This window comes from Sorex araneus, chromosome 2, assembly GCF_027595985.1.
Source record: "Sorex araneus isolate mSorAra2 chromosome 2, mSorAra2.pri, whole genome shotgun sequence".
Classification (NCBI taxonomy): domain Eukaryota; kingdom Metazoa; phylum Chordata; class Mammalia; order Eulipotyphla; family Soricidae; genus Sorex; species Sorex araneus.
Genome location: NC_073303.1, coordinates 200,512,278 through 200,528,569, shown reverse-complemented (window position 1 = coordinate 200,528,569; position 16,292 = coordinate 200,512,278). Strand labels below are relative to the sequence as shown.

The 16,292-nt window shown below is 63.9% G+C and overlaps 1 protein-coding gene across 1 annotated transcript; it reads left to right on the top strand.

The window, feature by feature from the left end:
* Positions 1-3,810: 3,810 nt before the first annotated feature.
* Positions 3,811-11,639, top strand: VPS26C (VPS26 endosomal protein sorting factor C). The gene is made up of 8 exons (XM_004615323.2): positions 3,811-3,967; positions 8,839-8,982; positions 9,203-9,352; positions 9,914-9,994; positions 10,238-10,312; positions 10,531-10,681; positions 10,768-10,920; positions 11,151-11,639. Exons 1-8 carry the CDS (start codon positions 3,911-3,913, stop codon positions 11,231-11,233), a joined length of 894 nt encoding a protein of 297 aa, XP_004615380.1. The 5' UTR covers positions 3,811-3,910; the 3' UTR covers positions 11,234-11,639.
* Positions 11,640-16,292: the final 4,653 nt, after the last annotated feature.

Sequence of the window (16,292 nt, the reverse complement as noted above, 5' to 3'; positions counted from 1 at the left end):
GTTCCAAAGGGCCAAGGCCCATGGCCTCCATCCAGCTCTGTCTGAGGGGCACAGCTTGTCTGCACCAGCCTCCATCCCCCCAGGAAGAGTCTGGGCAGGCCTCCCAGCTCTGTCCTCGGGTCCCCCAAAGGGTGCTGGCTCAGGGGGCCCGGCTCAGGCTGCTGCTGAAGAAAGCCAGACGCCTCCTGTGGCCTCGGAACTTCAGAAGCCCAGCGCTGGGCCAGCAGGTTAAGGCACTGGCCTTGCATGTGGCCAACCTGGGTTCCATCCACAGCACCCCACTTGGTCCCCTGGGTACTGTTAGGAGTGATCCCAGAGTGTAGAAGCAGGAATTAGCCCCGAGCACCTCCAGGGGTGGCTCAAACCAACCCCTGACCTGAGCATTAGGATATACACCCAGAAACCAGGGTGTTTCAAGCCTTCTCACCCGCCTCACCGTGCAGACAGGAGGGCAAGACCTTTAAGAATCCACATCAGGGGCTGGAGCGATAACACAGCAGGTAGGGCGTTTGCCTTGCACTCGGCCGACCCGGGTTCGATTCCCAGCATCCCATATGGTCCCCTGAGCACTGCCAGGGGTAATTCCTGAGTGTAGAGCCAGGAGTGACCCCTGAGCATGGCCGGGTGTGACCCAAAAAGCAAAAAAAAAAAAAAAAAAAAAGACAATCCACATCATAAGATCTCCATAAATTGTTTTCTCAAGCTTGCCCGTATTTCACTGCAAAACGTCCTCCCCCACAGAACCATCGATTCGTGAGAATTCTAGGCACCCTAAGCTTGCACCAGTTTTAGCAATAAACTATTTTGGGGGGCGGGGGTTGGGCCACACCTGGCAGTGCTCAGGGGCTATTCCTGGCTCTTTGCTGGGAGCAGGGCTCAGGCGCCACTGACCATACGCAATGCCGGAGACTGAACCTGGGTCACAGAGAAGCAGCCACACGCAACGCAAATGCCTTTACGCTCCGCCATCTCTCTGGCTCTGGGATGCACAACGCTAAGTAATACCAACACACTTTTTTTTTTTTTTTGCTTTTTGGGTCACACCTGGCAATGCACAGGGGTTACTCCTGGCTCTGCACTCAGGAATTACCCCTGGCGGTGCTCAGACGACCATATGGGATGCTGGGAATCGAACCCGGTTTGGCCACGTGCAAGGCAAACGCCCTACCCGCTGTGCTATCACTCCAGCCCCCCAACACACTTTTTAATAAGACTTCATGTATGCACCCCACTTTTTTGGTGAAAAAAAAATGTTGCCATACAAGCTACAACTGGAGGAGTGAAATACAAGTATGTAACAGTAAGACCACAATGTCAGGTGCATTGACCTTAAAAAGGAAGCGTTGACAGTCCCTGTTTACTGGTGGGGACTCCCGCCGACAGCAGGCTATGGAGACACTCGGGTCAGGGGGTAAGGTGCTTGCCTCGCTTATGTACACCTGACCCTGCTTTGATTGACCCTTGGCACCACATATGGTCCCGTAAGCATCTCCAGAAACGATCCCTGAGCAGTTAGGAGTGAACCCTGAGCCCTGAACTGGCTGTTCCCTCTCCCCAGCCCCAAAGTTAAGTTTTGGGGAAGTCTAAAGTTTCACGTGGATTTTCAGCCACACGGGGGTTGTGGGTACTGCTAACCCTCACCTTGTTCAAGGGTCACCAATAGTTCTGGTGAGAAGGGAAGGAAAATCCAAACCTGTAGCACTTTCTAGGTATCACTGGGGCTTTGGGGAAGGGAGTGGGGATTGAATTCCATTCCCTACTTGCTTTTCAGTCTAGTTAGCATTTTTTATTTCGGTGGAACTCAGGATTGGATCACACCAGGAGGTGCTGGGGGTCAGATGCAGTGCCTGGGATCCTGCCCAGGTGGGCCGTGCATCAGGTAAGCATCTGAACCTGTTCCTCGATGTCCTAGTTAACAGTCTTGCTATTTCTCCTGGTCTGCAACTCAGGAGGGAGCAAGAACGAGGAGAGGGATGGCAGAGTGAAGAGGGAGGGCCCCATGGGGCACTGTCCAGGTCAGCACTTTTGAGGACAGAGATCTGGGCTCAGGGGATTCTTAGAAGAGTCCTGGGGTGGCCTGACAGTGCGGTGGGTAGGGCACTTGCCCTGCACCCGTCCAGCTCAGGTTCCATCCTCAGCACACCTAATGGTCCCCGAAGCACCGCCAGGAGTGATGAGTCACTGCTGAATAGAACCAGGAGTAACCCCCGAGGAGACTCGTGGTTTCGAGCTGTCTCGCTGGACTCTGACACTGTGTCCCGCTTCCCCCCATCCTGCTGAGAGGCCCCGGATTTCTAAAGGAATTTCAGACGTAGGCCAGAAAACCAGCAATCTAAGAGAAACCGGTGGCGGACAGCGAAGGGCTTGTCTGGGAAGCGGCCCGGCCTGGAAGGTCAGCTGAGGGAGCGCCAGAGAGCTAGAATTGCTGCTTCCCCCTCCCCAGCCCCAAACCTGGGAGTTCCCCTCCAGCTAGGAGAGGAAACTGCCAGGAAAACGGAGCAGGAAGTTGTGGTATCCCCCCAGGGGCAGGTTGAGGGATGGACAAGATCCCAGAGAGCAGCGATTGGAGGGAAACGGGCCAATCACGGGCTGGTGTTTGGGCACCAGCAACAAACTGCTGGACCCCAAGCGCGTGCACTGCTCCCCCCGCCCCGCGCACAGCCGGGACGCGGTGCGGTCTTGCTGATGCTAGCGGGCCTAGACGGTGGCTCCCGGGACGGGGCTTCTACTCCCTCTTCCCTGCAGGTCTGCTGAGATTGACAGCTGGCCGGCCTCGCGGGGGAGCGAGCCCCGGGGGAGTGGGCTCCTCGTCTTGAATTGCAAACAGACTGCCGCGATTACCCGGGCCCCGAATGACTTGCTGTTTAAATCGCTGACTTTGAAATTTCCAAGCGAGCCCCGAGGAAAAGCCCTGGAGGGCCCAGAATTACCGGGCTAGGGAGGCGTAAATCTGGGGAAACACCCCCAGCCCCCGCCCCCCCGCCGCCTGGCGAAGAAGCCGCTGCAGCTGCAGCCGCGGCGCTGACGTCCTCGGAGGCACCCTAACTCCTCGCGAAGCTGTCATGCGTGATGGGAATGCAGCAAAGGGTTTGCACACGCAACCGGGGAGGCCGGCCCCGCGCGGCGCGGGGAGACCACGGTGCGCACGGCGGGGGCGGGCTCCGAGAAGGCCCCCCGTTTGCAGCCCCGCAGCAGGGGGTCGTCCAGCGCGGCCCTGCGCTCCCTCCCCCTCTGCCCCAACAACCCCGCGTCTGCTCCGGAAAGAGGAGACCCCGCATGTCCGGGCTGGACCATGAATATGCAACAGCCGGTGCCCCGCGGCCCCGCCCAGGCCGCGGGGAGCCCAGCACTCGGGGCCGCCGGCCCGGGGGGGAAAAGGCGGGGCGTGGACAGGGGCCCGCGGGGGGGCGCGGGGAGGTGGGTTGGGGCGGCGCGCGGGCCTTCCCCTACCAAAGCCCCGGAGCCCGCGCCCGGGCACATTGCCCCCCGCGCCGCAAAGCCCGACGGGAGCGCGGGCAGCGCCCGCCACCGCGGGGCACGCCGGGAAAGCGCTCCCCTCCCCCGCCCCTCCCGCCCGAGACGAACTCGGGGAAGGTGTTTCCGGCCCGGCCGCGGCCTTCGCGGAAGGGGCGGAACTTCCGTGAGCCCGCCCCTCACGCCTGTTCCGGAGGGCGGAGGGAGAAGGCGGGGAGGGGGAGGAAGGCTAAAGGAGACACGCCCCCTGGGCCTCTGCGCTAAGGCCCGCCCCTGCGCCGGAAGCAGGAAGGCGGGGCCGCTGGCCACGTGACACAAAGGCCTCCGCCTCGGGGAAGGGGCGGGACTTGAGAACGGAGGCGGGGCCTGGAGGGAGGAGGCGGGGCCTCCGGGCAGGCGCGGCCGGAAGTGGTGGCGCGGGCGCCCAGCGTCGGCGATGGGCACGTCCCTGGACATTAAGATTAAGCGGGCCAACAAGGTTTATCATGCCGGGGTAAGTAGTAGTAGGGCGGGAGGGCGCGCCGCGGGCCCCGGCTGTCCAGCGCCGCGCGCAGAGGGCAGGTCCCCGCGCCGGCGCCGGGCTCCCGTCGGTGCAGGAAGGAGCCCGCTGCAGGGCTTCCTCGACGCGGGGCGGCCCCAGGGGCGCGGCCACGGGCCCAGCCGGCGCCCACCCACCCCACCCCCACCCCCGCCACCGCCACCCTGCGCAGCCCCAGCGCGCAGAGCTGCCCCCGCCGTCGGGGAGAGCTTGGCCTTGCCTGCTGCAGCCCGGCGGGCGCGAGCGGCGCGCGTGCACCCCGCCCCCGGGTCCCTGCCGAACCCGGGAGGACCCACGCCACCCGTGTCCTGCTGCTTTATCCTTTGCTTTCTGGGTCAGGGGTTCCTGGCTCTGCACTCCGGAATCACTCCTGGCGGTGCTGGGGAGACCCGGTGGGATGCTGGGGATCGAACCCGGGGCGGACGCGTGCAAGGCAAACGCCCTCCCCTCCCCGCTGTCCTGTCGCTCCAGGGGGGTCCCCCCCTGTGTCGCGTTCCTGCCCAGACTGTCATACCCGGGTCAGGTCACACTTCTTCATACGGAAATAAAGCGGAAGAACGTTCTGTGAAATTGTGGAGTCTCGGAAAAGGATGTCGTGAATAGAAGGGAGAAGATTTTTTTTTTTTTTTTTTAGGGAAAAAGACCCTAAATGAGGGATTTGATCACCAAGTCGAACGCACCATTTTCAACGAATTTAAATATGGCTTATCTATGAAATGACTGGTGTCTTGTCTTGAATTTCCCGGCGTGAGATTTGCTTCTTGGCTATTAGCTTCTTGGTCCTTCAATACTCCAACATGCTAAAGATTTTAGGACTAAAGTCATTGCAGAGTATAAGTAGGCCACCCGCAGGGTATGCGTAAGTGTGTGCTGTGTGAGAAAACAGATGTGGCAGAATATTAAAAATCGTTAACACGGAAGACCTGAGTTCAATCCCCAGCACCACATACAGTCCCCCGGGCACTCCAAGAGTGATTCCTGAGTACAGAGCCAGCCAAGAGCTACCCCTGAGCACCACTGAGTGCGTCTTCCCCGCCACACCCCCAAAAGTTGGTAACTAATCAAAATCCATGTTGGTCTATCTATATATTACGGTTTTTTTTTTCTTTGTTTGTTTGTGTTGCTTTTTGGGTCACAGCTGGTGATGCTCAGAGGTTACTCCTGGCTCTGCACTCAGGAATTACTCCTGGCCGTGCTCGGGGGACCATATGGGATGCTGGGAATCGAACCCAGGTGGGCCCTGTGCAAGCAAACCCGCTCCACCCCCCACTGAATTCTTTACCCAGCACCCGCCCCCGTTCCTTACCCGCAGGGCTGCCTGGCCTCCTCTCCCCTCCTCAGTCCTCTGGGCGCTTCCCTAATGTGAGAGATTGCAAGCCTAAGGATTGGGCACTGTGAGCTGGGTGAAGAGGCCCGCACAGCCCCAGGGACAGGCGTGAACGGAGGGGTGCAGGGAGACGGGCGGGGGTGGGCCACAGCGGGTGGCATACACAGGTCACTTTTGTACTGTGACCCCCCCAAAGAGAGGTGCTGAGCCATCAGTGCCCTGTGCCCGGGGCCTGGGTGCTCAGGGGACAGTCAGCTCGTCTCTAGGCCCTCGCCCTGTGTCCCCTGCAGGCTGAGTTATTTTTAGGGCCCTGCGTCACCGGAGATGCTCTGGAGTCTGGCAGTTCCCCTTCCTGCGGGCGGGCGTGGTCCTGCCCTCGGCCCGGGGCCTCCAGGCCTCTGCAGGCTGCCCCCACCCCGGCCCCCTCAGCGGAGTGCCCTGTCTGCTCCTGACCTTGAGCCCCTCTAGTCCCTGCCCTTGAGCCCCCAGCCCCTGAGTCTAGAGTCTGCGCCCTCGACCTTGACTCTCCCGTCCAGCCCTGACCTTGACCAGTCCAGGATTCAGCTGTTTCTGGCCTCACTGTCCCCGTGAGCTGAGACCTGGAAGATGTTGTCTCCCCCCCCCCAATTGCTGGGGTGACCGGCCCCCGGGTCCTGTCCACAGGCCACAGGCAGGTTTATGGGGGGCGACCCTGTGAGGCCCCTTAGCCGGCCGCTCTCTGCAGACAGCCCCCCTCTCCCCCCGGGGCCGAGGACCCCGTTGCTCTTCCCTGCCCCCGTCCTCGCCGTCCTCTCGCCGCCTTGCTCAGCAGCTGCCTTCGCAGCAGGCTCTGGCCGCCTTTGCTGTTGTCAGCTCGGCCCTCTCCGCCCCAACCCTCACTGGCCCAGGGGCTCCTTCACACCCGTGCCCAGTGTTCTTAGCTTCAGGTTCTGTGGGGCACCCTGGAGGCGTGTGTGAGCAGGGGACCCCTCTGGGCGGGCCGTGTCACAGCATGGCCCTCGGGGCCAGCAAGACGGCGTGTCCCCCAAGGCTGCCCCTGGCTGTCCCACGGGCTGAAATCCTTCTCCAGTCATCTAGGGGCAGTGACGGTTTCATTGGGGGTGCGGGGGCCACACACTTAGCGCTGGGGCCACTCCTGGCAGTGTTTGGGCCAAGGGGTCAGACCCAGGATTCTTGCCCTCGGAGCCTGTACTCCCGCCCAGGGCGTCCCCTCGAGCCCAGCACCAACTGTTGTAATTTAAAAAGCACAGTGAGAGGCCGGAGCGATAGTACAGCGGGGAGGGCGTTTGCCTTGCAAGCGGCAGACCCGAGTTCCGAATTTAATCCCCGGCATCCCACATGGTCCCCCAGCACTGCCAGGAGTGGTTCCAGAGCATCGCTGGGTGTGACCCAAAAAGAGAAAAACAAAAGTGCACAGTGGGCCCAGGAGAGTGGGAGGTGATAAGGCGACTGTACATGACCCGGGTTCCATCCCAGCACCTGAGCCCCCAGGAGGGGTCCCTGAGCACAGCGGGTGGGGCCCAACCACCAGAAACCTGACAAACAAAAGACATGTGGTGTCCCTCCAGCCGTATGTCTCGGATCACTCCCCAAAGGGTGAGGGGTGAGGAGCACTGTTCCGTCCGCCTCCGCCTCCGGGGCTCCCAGGAAGAGTGGCCCGAGTCTCTCGTGTGGCCCCGCATTCCTGCCCGAGGCTGTGGGGGTCGCTCCTCACGTGCCAGCGGCTGGCTCACGGAGCAGTCGTTGTTGATTAGTTTTGTGTCGCATCCGGTGCTGCCCAGGACACTCCTGGCCCTGCCCCCGTCCTGCAGTGGCCGCGTGGCCCGTGCTCGGGGATCGCAGCCCTGGGACAGCCTGCGGCCCGGGCCTCGCCCGCGTCAGGAGCGGAACCGGCGTCCTTGTTCTCGGTGCCACCAGCGCGGGCGTCCAGGACAGCTGAATTCCAGGTGTCTTTATGGGCGCAGAACGTTGCAGTGGTCTCGGGGTGTCTGACCTCTGACACCACCCAACACACCGGGTTTGAACCTCCTATTCCAGGGCCAGAGCGATAACACAGCGGGGAGGGTGTCTGCCTGGCACGCGGCCAACCCGGGTTCAATCCCCGGCATCCTGTAGGGTACCCAGAGCACCGCCAGGAGTGATGCCTGAGTGCATAGTCAGGAGTCACCCCTGAGCATCGCCGGGTGTGAACCAAAAAGCAAAAAAATAATAATAATAATAACTGAATCTGGTATTCCTGCACCCGAGCCCTCAGACTGACGTCCTGGTTTTACGTCTGGGGTAAGCATCAGCAGCGCCCCTCGGCCCCTCCGGAAGGCTCGGCTTCCTTCCCAGAGGCTCGCTGCCACGCCCTTGGGCTGGGTGCTGCTGTGGGACTTCTGGCCGAGACCATCGCCTGCCCCCTGCTCCTTGCCCGGAGTGTTTGAGCCCAGGGACTGTCAGGGCCGTGGCGCGGGGCTGGGGCTTGTCCCCGGTGACGCGTACCATCCGCCTGCCCGCACTGCGCCGTGGCCAGCGGCTCTCCCAGGGCCAGAAGGCAGCTCGAGCCCCCGGCTGTCGCACTGTGCTGTGTGGCGCATGCTCCGCTCACTCGCTCTGAGAGGACAGTGATGAGAAAGGCGTGCGCCCGAGGTCGCTGTCAGCACCACCCTGCTGCTGGGGGCGTCCGGAAAGATGGTCAGCAGCTGAGGGACGCGGCCATGCCTATGGCTGGCCCAGGCCCGGCCCCTGCGCGGGACGCGGCTGTTGGAGCAGGGCGAGTGGGCGCCCACCAAGCCTGCGTCTCGCTAGACCCCAGCACTGGGGCGGGTCTCTGAGTGCTGCCGAGGAAGCCAGGAGCAGCTTCTGCGGGGGCGAGCGGACGGTCAGGCGTGACCGGCCTTCATGGCCTGCCCGCTGGTTCCCTGTGAGGACAGGGCGGGCCCGGCTGGGCACCCCCGTGGCCTCTCAGGACAGAGGGCGCTGCGGGGCGGGGGAGGCGTCCCCGCCGTCAGGGCCGCTTCCCCGAGCGTGTCCAGGCCGCTGACCCTCGGGCTAGCCGTGCACGTGGTCCCGGAGGGCGACTGCCAGGACGGCGCGGGTGCCCAGTCCCGTCTGTGCGCCTGGGGTCCAGCGCGTGGCCACGTCTTCTGCCCCTTTTGCACACGCCCACGCCCTCCCCGCAGCCTCCGCTCACTGACCCCGTGGGCCCTGGGGAGGAGAGGTACCAGGAGGGGCCCCGCCCCCCCCCCCCCCTGCAAGCCTGGGTGTTGCTCGGGGCCCAGGCGAGCCGCCAGCTGGCCCGAGTCTCTGGTCAAGGCCCGGCCACACTTGCGGGGCTGCAGCAGTATCGACTCGCCCCTCTGACGTGCCCCTGGGGTGCCCTGCTGGCCGTGAGTCAGCTGCTGCCTGCCCCCTCCCCGTGCCTGGCGCCCGGGTGCTCCTCGCGGGCTCCCGGAGAGTGGGCCGGAAGCCCCCTCAGCTGAGGGCCCGGGGTCCTCACCCGCGCGTCCCCCCGCAGGAGGTGCTCTCAGGGGTGGTGGTCGTCTCCGGGAAGGACGCGGTGCAGCACCAGGGCCTGTCCCTGACCGTGGAGGGCACCGTGAACCTCCAGCTCAGCGCCAAGAGCGTGGGCGTCTTCGAGGCCTTCTACAACTCCGTGAAGGTCAGTGTCCGCCTGCGTCCACTCCGCGGGGTGGGGGCGGGGAGAGGGCTTGCCGCCCAGCCTTTCTGCCCTGACCCCCCTGCTGGCTCGCCTCGGCCTCTGGAGGGTCCCTGGCGAGTGGGGTCAGCAGGGGACGGGTCCCCCTCGCGCCCCTGCCCCTTGAGCTTGCATGTGTGTCGGGGGCTCCCTGGTGAGCCCCCCCCCCCCCCCCGTGTCGCAGCCCATCCAGATCCTCAACAGCACCATGGAGATGGTGAAGCCGGGCAAGTTCCCCAGCGGCAAGACGGAAATCCCCTTCGAGTTCCCCCTGCATGCGAAGGGCGGCAAAGTCCTCTACGAGACCTACCACGGCGTGTTCGTCAGCATCCAGGTGCGGCCGGGGCCCGTGCTCGTGAGAACCAGGGTCGCTCGGCACAGTGGGCAGTGGTGGCACGCACTGCCCTCAGACCCCAGGTGGCACCATCACAGCAGCCCAGGGACTCCAGAGCACTCGCTCAGGCTGTGGGCACACCCCGGGCTCCCTCCCCAGCGCCCACATGTCCCCCTGAGGTGCACCAGCTGCTGTGCTGATGTGTCCGGCGGCTGCAGGCTGGCCGGAGGGACGGCACAGGGCAGGCACGAGCCCCGCTGCTGCTGGCCCGGGTCCAGTGCCCGCACTCCCGGCCCCTGAGCATCACCGGGGCTCCCTTGCACGGTCAGGGCGGGGAAGCTCCATCCTTGCCTCCGCCTCTGTGGAGCCCCGGGGCCCAGCCGGCTGAAGCGGCACGTGGGAGACCAAAACCCACAGTCTCCGTCCTGGCGTTGGTTCTGTCAGAGCGGGAGGGACGGGCCCTCGCGCCTTTTCTGGGGCTTCCCGGGTTCGTCCACCCAGCTGCCCCCCCACCCCCCTCCCGGGCCCCACAGCACTGACTGACGAGTCCCCGCCCTGCAGTACACTCTGCGCTGTGACATGCGGCGCTCTCTGCTGGCCAAGGACCTGACCAAGACCTGTGAGTTCATCGTCCACTCGGCCGTAAGTTGCTGCGGCGGGCCGGGCGGGGTGGGAGGCCGCCCTCCTCTGTTTCTGCCGTCCCCCGCCGCCCCACTGTGGCCACCCGTGGGCCCAGGACCAACCCCTCGGAGCACGCCCCAACCTGCAGGGATGTGACCGGCCCGGCTGGGTGCCCCCGTGTGACGCGCCCCAGGTCCTGGGCTGCGGGGGGACAGGCCTGACCAGCTGTGGGCAGTGACCGGTGTCCCCCCCCCCCCGTCTCAGCCGCAGAAGGGGAAGTTGACCCCGAGCCCCGTGGACTTCACCATCACCCCTGAGACCTTACAGAACGTCAAAGAGGTAGCGACCTCGGGCCTGCTCTCTGCTCGGGTGGGAAGGGGGCTGTCGGCTGTGCCGGTGGGCAGAGCCTCCCCCTGCACCGCCGGGCCGCCCGCCCTGCGGCCCCCCTCACCCCACCCGTCCCTGCCCGTCCCGGGGAGAGCTGTGGCTTCCCGCCTGCCTGGCTGCCTCGCCGGCTCCCGGTGCCCCAGCCCGAGCGTCGCCTCTGTCCCCCGCAGCGCGCCCTGCTCCCCAAGTTCCTCATCAGGGGCCACCTCAGCTCCACCAGCTGCGCCATCACGCAGCCGCTGACGGGCGAGCTGGTGGTGGAGAGCTCGGAGGCGGCCGTGCGCAGCATCGAGCTGCAGCTGGTGCGCGTGGAGACGTGTGGTGAGCCAGCGCCCAGGCCGCGGGGGGCGCCAGGGGCCGGGGGCCCGGGGGCCATGCTGAGCCCACCCTGCCCTCCTGGCCGCCAGGGTGCGCGGAGGGCTACGCCCGCGATGCCACGGAGATCCAGAACATCCAGATCGCGGCCGGCGACGTGTGCCGAGGCCTCCCCATCCCCCTGCACATGGTCTTCCCACGCCTCTTCACCTGCCCCACGCTGGAGACCACCAACTTCAAAGTGGGTGAGCGCTCGGGCCCGGTCCAGCCTCTCCGCCTTCCCCGGGGCTGTGAGGGCTCCTGGGTGCACCCGGCGACTCCCGAGTAAGCCCTTGGCTCTTCCCCACCCGCAGATGGCTTGCGGGGATGGCCTCAGGCACAGGGCCTGGCCGGACTGCCCCGCCCCGCTGGCCCTGGCTTCCTGCAAGGGGGCTGGGGGCTGCCCGCCCCTAAGGCCCCACCCCGTCTCTTGCAGAGTTTGAGGTGAACGTGGTGGTGCTGCTGCAGGCCGACCACCTCATCACCGAGAACTTCCCGCTGAAGCTCTGCCGGGTGTAGCCGTGGAGCCGCGGGCAGGAGGAGGCGCCGGCGACGCCCCGAGGCACCCGGGCCAGAGGTGCAGGCTCGCCCTGGCCGGGTGGCCCGGAGGGGACATCTCAGGACCCCGGCTTCGAGAGGGGCGAGGCGGGGCCCAGGACGTGCCCCGCGCCATGTGGGGGCACCGGAGGGCAGCCCTGCTCCCTGGGCCTACCCCCGCAGCCCTGTAGCGTGGGGTCCCCGGGTACAGCGGTTTGTGACCGTCCCGCGAGCCCCCCTTCCTCCCCGGGACAGTCCTGAGGCCCACGCCGCGTCTGAGAACAGGAGCGAAGGGAGCGCAGAGAAGCCGGGGCCACAGCTGCGTAATTTCTCTGTGATTTTCTGTATTGCCTCATGAGTCAATCAATTAAACGAGTTTTCTTTTTTCCTTTTGGCTTTGGGGTCACCCCCAGAGGTATCAGGGGTTGTTCCTGGCTCTGTGCGCAGAGGTCACTTCTGGCGGGCTCGGGGGACACACAGGGTGCCTTCCTGCCCCGCTCTGGAACCGTGGCCCCGCCCCGCCCGTCTGTCCCCTCCAAGGTGGCCTCGCTTCTCTCCTGCCACCCAGGGGTCGGGGTCTTGGGCGGCCCTGGGGGCGGTTGCCACAGGCTCGGGGTCAGCTGCGCAGAAGGGGAGGCCGCGGGGCCTGGCTGTCCAGTCCAGTCCCAATCATGTGGGTTCCGGATGGTGCCGGAGATAAAACACAGGAGGCCCCACACTGTGCTGTGGCTGGGCTTCCCTGCCCAGAGCCTGTGCCCCCCGACTCCCCCGGCTTCCCTCCTGAGTACCCGCCTGCCTTCAGGCCAGGGTTCAGTCCCTGTGGCGGCCACGCGGGCTATGCTCTGACTTCCGGCCACCCCAGGCCACAGGCAGCAGGACTGCGACCCTCGGGGTCCCCCACCACCGCACCATGCGCCCCCCAGCCCCTGGCACCCCTGCTGCCCGGGAACATGGCGGAGGCACAGACCCAAACACGTGGGAAGCCCTGAGCACCCGGGTGCCGGGGTGCTGGGGTCTCGAGGCAGCAGCCCCTCCTGGAGCTCTCGGTGACCCCGCCCCAAGTGTATGGAGAGGGTCCCCTGGGTCCCTGCTCCCCTCTAAGGCCACCCCCGGACAGTGGTCCCCGGTGGGTGCGACTCAACTCCCTGTAGTTGTCCTCCAAGGAACTGCCCGGCCGCAGAGAAGGCCAGCAGCCAAGGTCCAAGGGGAGTGGTGGTTTTCTGGAAGGGTCTGTAGACACGAGTAGTCCTGGGTCCCGGCGTGATGTGTCCCTTCTGCCCCGGGCTGGGGCCAGTGCTGGCATCCGCTTCCCCCGAAGGGCACTGCCGGGGCCCCTCGCCTCACCCTGTGCGAGTGGTTGGGGCCTCTTCCCGTCAGCCGGTGTCACCCATGGAGGCCCGGGGCGAAGGGACTCCCGGTGGCCAGGGCAGGTGCTCGATCTGAGGAAGCGACGCTCCTGGCTGGCCTCTTACATGGAGAGAGAATCCCGGTGCGTGCTAATGTCCTCTACTGCCCTCTGGCCAGTGACCTTTGGGGACAGTCTGGTCACTCCCGCCTCACCCGGAGGCTGCGGCCACCCTCACGCCCATTCAGAGCTGCAGCAGGAAAGGCGCAGACACAGAGGAAGCTTCCCACAAGACGTGATAAAAACGCGCAGACCCTGGCGGGAAGGAGGGGCCCTGGGGAGAACAGCCGGCAGCCACAGCCGGCAGCCCGCCCCACGTCGGCCAGACACAGGGCCCGGCCGGGTGGGCAGCTGCCAGAGCAGCAAGCAGGCAGCGGAAATCAGAGGGATCCATTGCATCCAGTTCAGGGAAAAGTGATGAAAACTATGAGAGACTGGAGACAGAGTCCAGCTGGTAAGGCGCTTCTGCACGCGGCCAGCCCGGCTTTGACCTTCGAATGCTATATAGAAGGTTCCCCCCGAGTGCCGCCGGGAGTGAGCCCTGAGCACAGAGCCAGGAGTGAGCCCTGAGCACTGCCGCTGTGGCCCCCACACAAATCCCATCCCCAAGTGAAGGCTGAGGAGAGAGCCCAGAGGTGTGGAGTGAAGGCTCTGCACTCGGGAGACCTGGGTTCTATCCCCAACACCACATGATCCCCCAAAGCACCTCCAGCAATGGTCCCCGACCGCAGATGAGTGTGGCCCCAAAACTGAAGACACACAGAAAGTGGACGTGGGCAGCCAAGAGGGAGATGTTCACGGGGCTGGCACAGCGGGGAGGGCGCTTGCCCTGCACAAGGCTGACCCGAGTTCTGTCCCCAACACCCCCCATGGCCCTTGGACCCCCGGCAAGAGTGATCCCTGAGCCCAGAGCCAGGAGTCACCCCTGAGCACCGCTGGGTGTGGCCCTAAACCCACCAAAGTCGAGGTGCATATGCACCGTGGCTGCCACAGAGGTGAGCCCTTGCCCTCTGTGACAGTGTGGGCGGAGCTCTGGAGAAGGACCGTCAGGCCAGTAAGTCTGAGGACAAACACGGGTGATCTCACCCCCTCTCGTGTGCAGAGAAGCAAAGCGAGGAGACGGTGCTGGAGGGAACCAACCCTTGGACGTGACTTCAGGGCTGAGGTCCCCGAGCAGTGGGGGAGGGGACTTGAGTGACATGATGACAGGACAGCGGGGGAGGTGCAGTGACTTCCGTCAGCCACAAACGGTCACACTAGTAGCACCTCAACAATACAGATCTGGAGGCTGGAGCGATAGCACAGCGGGTAGGGCGTTTGCCTTGCACGCGGCCGACCCGGGTTCGATTCCCAGCATCTCATATGGTCCCCCGAGCACTGCCAGGAGTAATTCCTGAGTGCAGAGCCAGGAGTAACCCCTGTGCATCACCAGGTGTGACCTCCAAAATAAAAAAAAATACAGATCTAAGTGTTCTGAGCAGCAGCCATACTTTATTCCGTCTAGTAAGCCTTCACTTCTTCTTTTTTTTTTTTTTTTTTTTTACTTTTTGGGTCACACCCGGCGATGCACAGGGGTTACTCCTGGCTCATGCACTCAGGAATTACTCCTGGTGGTGCTCGGGGGACCATATGGGATGATGGGAATCGAACCCAGGTCAGCCGCGTGCAAGGCAAACGCCCTACCCGCTGTGCTATCGCTCCAGCCCCAAGCCTTCACTTCTCTTTTGGTTTGGGGCTGTACCCAGCGGTGCTCAGGGGTCACTCCTGGAGGTGCTTGTGGGAACCATATGGAGTGACAGGGATCGAACCCGGGTCGGCTGTGTGCCAGGCAAGTGTCCTACCCGCTGCACTATCTCTTGGCTCCTGGTAGGCCTTTTAGGGGGCTGGGGAGATGGGGTCTCCCCGTGCGTGGCTGTGTCTGAGCAGACAGCGTCACTCTCCGTCTCCGATCTGAAGGCTGCTGCTTCCCTAGTCCCAACCGGCCCAGCTGTGCGTGCCGCCGGGTGAGTGTGTCAGGGACACCCGTGTGGCTCCTCTCTTTGGGGGAGTGTTGCAGCTTCTCACCAGTAGGCAGCAGCAAGATGAAGTATTCTGTAGGTGGTCTTGGGTGATGCTGGTGCTGCCATTTCCCTTCTGTTGTTTGCCTGGAGCTGGGGGCCACACCTGGGAGGCTTCAGGGGCTGCTCCCTTCTCAGTGCTCCAGGTGGTGCCGGGGAGTGAGCTCCCAGCCCTCCCCGCACTGTCCCACTCCGGAGAAGCCCGTGGTCTCTCTCGAGCACATACTTCCTCTCTCTCCCCTAAACTATCTTGTTTCTGGGGCTGTGAGACAGTGCAGCAGGAAGGGCGTTGGCCTTGCTGACCCGGGTTCGATCCCGGCATCCCATACCATCCCCACAGCACCACCAGGAGTAGTAATTCCTGAGCACAGAGGCAGGAGTGAGCCCTGAGCATTGCCAGGTGTGGCCCCGAACAAAAACCCCAAAGCTTTCTTGCTTCCGAGGTTATGAAGAAACAGAATTGTGGAATAACCAATAGCCAAGGCAAGGGAAGCCGAGAAGGAACGCGCTGGCCTTCAGTGGGAAACAGCCCCTGGGGGGGAGGGAAGCTCGAGGGGGAGGGGGAGGGGGAGGCAGTGCTGGAAGGGGCCACGGGTCAGGTGGGAAACTTGGCAAACAAGACTGAGCCAGAGGGCCGGAGCGATAGCACAGCGGGTAGGGCGTTTGCCTTGCACGCGGCCGACCTGGGTTCGATCCCCGGCATCCCATATGGTCCCCCAAGCACTGCCAGGAGCAATTCCTGAGTGCAAAGCCAGGAGTAACCCCTGAGCATCGCTGGGTGTGACCCAAAAAGCAAAAAAAAAAAAAAAAAGACTGAGCCAGAGTGCAAAAGCTTAGTTGTGTTTTCTGTTGTTGTTGTTTGTTTTTTAAGAAGAAAGAGAAAAGTGCCTCTGGTAGAAGCAGCCAGGTGGGTGGGAGGCAGCTGGAAGTGGACACTGCTGAAGGGCCTGGCATGGAAACATTGTATTCCTGAAACAGTCATGAATAACTTTGTAATTTCACAGCGAATGAAACAAACATTTTGCTTCACTGAAGAAAGAACTGCACATGTCATGGGCCATGGGAGGCGGTCGGGGATCTGGACAGGCACGGCCATCAGGAGAGGACCACGGCCCTCCTCGGGCGGCCCCACCTCACAGGGCTGCCGGAGAGCGGGGCGGCCCCCAAAGGCCAGGGCCCGTCACAGCGCCGGGAGGGCCTGAGCCCTCTCGTAAGAACTTGCCCACCGCTCTGAAGGGTCGCCGTGCGTCAGCCCACACACTCCAGGGGGAAGGCACAGGTGCCACGCACGGACTCAGGTTTGGTTTACTGAGAGAAGGGGTGGGTTTTTTTTTTTTGGGGGGGGGCGGGGGGTGTTGTCACACCAGGCAGGGGACCATCCATGCTTCAGAGGCCAGGGTGCCAGCCACCACGGCACGCAAAGCAAGTGGGAACCTCCCCGCGTGGACTGGCCCGGGCCGGCGTCACAGGTCTTACAGCCACGCGCCACACGGGGGTCAGCTACAGTGATGGCTGCTGAGAGGCACGGGCCAGCTGCACCCACCGCCAGGAAACAGGCGGACAGCGGGGCTCAGGGAAG

Coding starts and splice junctions, on each gene's coding strand:
- VPS26C (XM_004615323.2), top strand. CDS start 3,911: ATGGGCACGTCCCTGGACATTAAGATTAAGCGGGCCAACAAGGTTTAT. Junction 8,983..9,202: donor CCTTCTACAACTCCGTGAAG/GTCAGTGTCCGC, acceptor CCCGTGTCGCAG/CCCATCCAGATCCTCAACAG. Junction 10,682..10,767: donor GGTGCGCGTGGAGACGTGTG/GTGAGCCAGCGC, acceptor CCTGGCCGCCAG/GGTGCGCGGAGGGCTACGCC.